Consider the following 5,000-nt stretch of genomic DNA (forward strand, 5'->3'; position numbering starts at 1 on the left):
AGGATGAGGAGCTCTCAGATTTACTCTAACATGTCTTTATCTGTGTCTGAAGATGAATGAAGAGCTCATGCTAGAGTGCAGATGCTTTAATGACAGGTGTACGGAGGTCTTTCTTCAGCTCAGAGCTGACTGCAGACGTGTTTGATTCTGAGATTAGATGAAGGAAGGCATGTGTCTTGTAGGAGGTGTGTGTTAGATGACCTGATGTACGAATCACTCTCTGTATGGACAGGACTCAGTTTCGGCAGACCCGTGTATCAGTCGTGCTCACACATTAACATTGAGGGTGTTTTCTCCGCTAAATGAATCCTCTCTTCTCCTCTAGTCCTTCCTTCTCCACCCAGCGCCATAACAGCTGACGAGATCTCCAACTCCAGCATCCGTCTGTCCTGGCACTCCGGCTTTGGAGGAGTCTATCCCATCAGCCACTGCTCCATCCAGGTACTGCAGTGACAGACAGAGTGGTGTGTGTGTGTGTGTGTGTGTGTGTGAGAGAGAGAGAGAGAGAGAGAGAGAGCGAGAGCGAGAGTGTGTTTGTGTCATCTGACTCTGACGGCTCTGTTTTGTCCCATAAATGTGAGTCAGAACACTTTTAGCTGGATAAATACACCCACACACACACACACACACACACACACACACACACACACACACTGATTCATCATGCTCTAGAGTATAATGTTTCACACTTCCATACAGGCTGAACCGTTCACTTTGAGGCCCAGTTTCCCCTGTGTGTGTGTGTGTGTGTGTGTGTGTGTGTGTGTGTGTGTGTGTGTGTGTCTGCCTGTGCTCCACCCTGAAGTGTCTGGTTCTAATAAAGCAGGCCTCTGGTGTGTGTGAGTGTGTCCTCTCTCTCTCTCCCTGCTCTACAGACAGAGGGAAGAGGGGCGCTGCAGGGTTTGTCAGAGGTTTATTGATTAGCTCTGACTGGATCAGGGTGGGGATGATCAGCCGTGATGAAGGGACTTTACTGGTCACTGTCCTCATGTTTGCCTTCATCAGTGCTGAAAATCAAATATAATCATTGTGTGAGAAGCATTGTGTGTGTGTTCAGTGTGTAAAATAAGGCAGAACAGGCCCTCACATCAGCTGAAGAACACCAAAACACACAGCAGTGACACATGTATGATCACAAACTAGTGTACACTATAGAGTGCGTGTTCGTTCACTACTGAGGGACATTTACTTACACACTCTTACTGTGAGGGCAGAGTTGGTGAAGATGCTGGAGGACTAGTGAAGATGCTGGAGGACTAGTGAAGATGCTGGAGGACTAGTGAAGATGCTGGAGGACTAGTGAAGATGCTGGAGGACTAGTGAAGATGCTGGAGGACTAGTGAAGATGCTGGAGGACTAGTGTAGATGCTGGAGGACTAGTGAAGATGTTGGAGGACTAGTGAAGATGTTGGAGGACTAGTGAAGATGTTGGAGGACTAGTGAAGATGTTGGAGGACTAGTGAAGATGCTGGAGGACTAGTGAAGATGCTGGAGGACTAGTGAAGATGCTGGAGGACTAGTGAAGATGCTGGAGGACTAGTGAAGATGCTGGAGGACTAGTGAAGATGCTGGAGGACTAGTGAAGATGTTGGAGGACAAGTGAAGATGCTGGAGGACTAGTGAAGATGTTGGAGGACTAGTGAAGATGTTGGAGGACTAGTGAAGATGTTGGAGGACTAGTGAAGATGCTGGAGGACTAGTGAAGATGCTGGAGGACTAGTGAAGATGTTGGAGGACTAGTGAAGATGTTGGAGGACTAGTGAAGATGTTGGAGGACTAGTGAAGATGTTGGAGGACTAGTGAAGATGCTGGAGGACTAGTGAAGATGCTGGAGGACTAGTGAAGATGCTGGAGGACTAGTGAAGATGCTGGAGGACTAGTGAAGATGCTGGAGGACTAGTGAAGATGCTGGAGGACTAGTGAAGATGTTGGAGGACAAGTGAAGATGCTGGAGGACTAGTGAAGATGTTGGAGGACTAGTGAAGATGTTGGAGGACTAGTGAAGATGTTGGAGGACTAGTGAAGATGCTGGAGGACTAGTGAAGATGCTGGAGGACTAGTGAAGATGTTGGAGGACTAGTGAAGATGTTGGAGGACTAGTGAAGATGCTGGAGGACTAGTGAAGATGCTGGAGGACTAGTGAAGATGCTGGAGACTAGTGAAGATGCTGGAGGACTAGTGAAGATGCTGGAGGACTAGTGAAGATGCTGGAGGACTAGTGAAGATGCTGGAGGACAAGTGAAGATGCTGGAGGACAAGTGAAGATGCTGGAGGACAAGTGAAGATGCTGGAGGACTAGTGAAGATGTTGGAGGCCTAGTGAAGATGCTGGAGGCCTAGTGAAGATGCTGGTTTACTGGGACTTGTCAGTATGCTACTTTACTGTAAATGGGCGTTCAGTGAGTCAGTGGGCAGCAGTGGGCAGTGCTGTGGGTCTGTAGAGGGGTGTTCAGTGAGTCAGTGTGTCTGTAATGCGCTGGTGACTCTGCTCTGACTCCTCATGCCAGTGTCAGGAGTGTTTATAACACATCTGCTCATTCATAGCCCAGCACTAATCCTTCATGAGTCAGGAGAATTCAGCACATAAACACACACACACACACACACACACACACGCACACGCACGCACACACACAAACACACACACACACGCACACACACAAACACACACACGCACACACACACACACACTCACATGCACACACACACACACACACACACACACACACACACACGCACACACACAAACACACACACACACACACACACGCACACACACAAACACACACACGCACACACACACACTCCTGCTGTACGGCTGTGTGGAACACACGCTTGTAGAGTTTGTTCTGAACCGAGATTATATATATATAACACTGCCTCAGAGAACACCAGTAGAGGACACTGGTGTGTTGTGTGATGCAGGACATGTGTGTGATGTGTGTAACATTTCTAAACTAGACACTTTAATTTACTATATTGAAATTAAATCCTAATCAATTCATGATGAACTCTATATCATGGGAAAGCTCTGAGACTTCTGAATAAATGTCACCACTGTTATTTCAAATGTGTCTTAAAGGGATAGTTCACCCCAAAATCAAGACTCTGTCATTGATTACTCTCAACACCCTCAGACACAAATGAAGATATTTGGAGTGAATCAGAGCTCCTCAGCAGACCAAGAACATCCTCAAACCGCTCCACGTGTCTTCAGTGTTGAGCTCTGATCACAGCACGCTCCACCCGCGCTTCAGTGTCAGGCTTTGTTTTCAGATATCAGCTTTAAATTTGGGATGATGTCTGTTCATATTTATAACTTTGATTTTGCGTAAATTTGAAGCTAAAGGAGATTTTGTAAAACACATGATCCACTGAAATCCATCTTTTATGAGTGTAAGGCACATATCGTCTGATTGATTGAACTCCTCTAATATTAATGAATAACAGACTGAGCTGAAATCTTTGCACCAGATCATTGATGATTGTTGTCATTTACGGTGTTGATGTGGGACGGGCTGTTCTTGCGTTTGACTGTGTTTTGCTGTTGTGTTTTGGATGCTGGATGAACGCTGAAGTCTGGTTCTGGTAATCGCGTTCGCTGGTGCCAGTAAAGTGTTTATCATCAGGCGGTTCTCCATTTTTCAGTGCGGTATTTTACTGTGATTTAGGCAGTATAACTCCGGGTAGGTGGTTATTTCTGAGGGATCTGCATTTTTCTGATGTTTGTCAGCATGTTTCTGCTGCTGACGGAGCTGTTTTCAGGAGTCCCGCTGTTCGACACACGCAGTAAACATCAGAGAGAGTCTGAGCTCAACATGCTCTGCAGGAGAATATAATGTGCTTTAGTTTAATCATTAGAGAGATCAATGAAAGAGTTTTAACATGACTCCAGCTGCTTTCCATTCTAAAATAAAAGAAACCAAATCCTAAATGTGAATTAGATTCATTTCTGTCAGGTGGAAATTGTAGCTAACTATAGTACTGTTAACCTATACTGATATAATTAACTAATAGAGTCACGGGGCTGAAATAGTTGCACTTCAATCTCGCATTATTCACACGAACACTTTTACACACAAGTCCAAATCCTCCACATTTGAGTGTGAAAATGCATTGAAAATGAAAGAGTTATTGGAGATGCTGATCACTGTTTCTCATATGAGACTCAAACGTGTGTATTAACACAGAAATCCAAACACAAGAGAAGCAGTTTAAGAGAGACGTTTCCCTGCGGTGTCTGTAAAACTCTGTGGTTTATTCCTGAAAACAAGGCAAAAAGTAAATAATTATATTGCTTTTGTTAGTTTTTAAAAAGATATATATTTTAGAAGTTGTCAGATATTAGTAATATAAAACAAAATATCATTGAATTCCTATTTATTATTTAATTTTGTGTTCAAAACAAAAGTACAACAGGATTATATAATAATACTTTTCATGAGCTTATTGAATACCGTTAAATTGAAATGATGCGGATATATATTGGTGTTAGTGTGTGTAAACACTCATATGAACTGTTGAATAACTCTATTAATGTTAGTTTTTATTTCTGTTTGTCATCTCGGGGGTTTCTAGTGTTCCTGCATGAACCTATCTCAGGATCTCTATCTACTATAATAGTGAAGGTGTTGATTGACCCTGGCTCTGACTAAAGCAGAAGTGTGCCGTTTGCTTCGTCTTTTCCTGAACAGAAAGTGAATATCACTTATTTTCATTCTGTGTTTCCACACAGCTCTTCCTCCTTTATGTGTAAGATCATTGACGGTCGCAGTCATGTGCTGTCGGTTTGTGAAAGTGTGAGGCAGAATGACTTTCACCTTGAATGATTTTCTTCTGTGTGAATCGATTGAGATTATCGAGGAACTTCGACATCGTAATGTTCAAACGTTTAAGTCTAAATGTAGTTATACTCAAATTCTGACAACTTACTCATGTGCTGTGTATAAATACAGACAAATCAGAGTCTTCAGAATAAGTGTGAAGTCTTTATACTGTAAG

General features: G+C 43.5%; 1 protein-coding gene across 21 annotated transcripts in view; it reads left to right on the forward strand.

Moving 5' to 3' along the window:
* Window positions 1-5,000, forward strand: part of axl (AXL receptor tyrosine kinase) — a 35,472-nt gene that overhangs the window by 12,296 nt on the left and 18,176 nt on the right. For all 21 annotated transcript variants that reach the window (XR_015508866.1, XR_015508867.1, XR_015508868.1 and 18 more), the window contains exon 6: window positions 326-441. Coding sequence is in view for 6 of the 21 variants with exons in the window: in XM_087283437.1 (XP_087139563.1) it covers window positions 326-441 (116 nt within the window). In the remaining 15 variants the exon portion in view is untranslated. The remainder of the gene's footprint in view (window positions 1-325; window positions 442-5,000) is intronic.

This window comes from Danio rerio, chromosome 15 (genome assembly GCF_052040795.2).
Source record: "Danio rerio strain M-AB ecotype USA chromosome 15, GRCz13ab, whole genome shotgun sequence".
Lineage (NCBI taxonomy): Eukaryota > Metazoa > Chordata > Actinopteri > Cypriniformes > Danionidae > Danio > Danio rerio.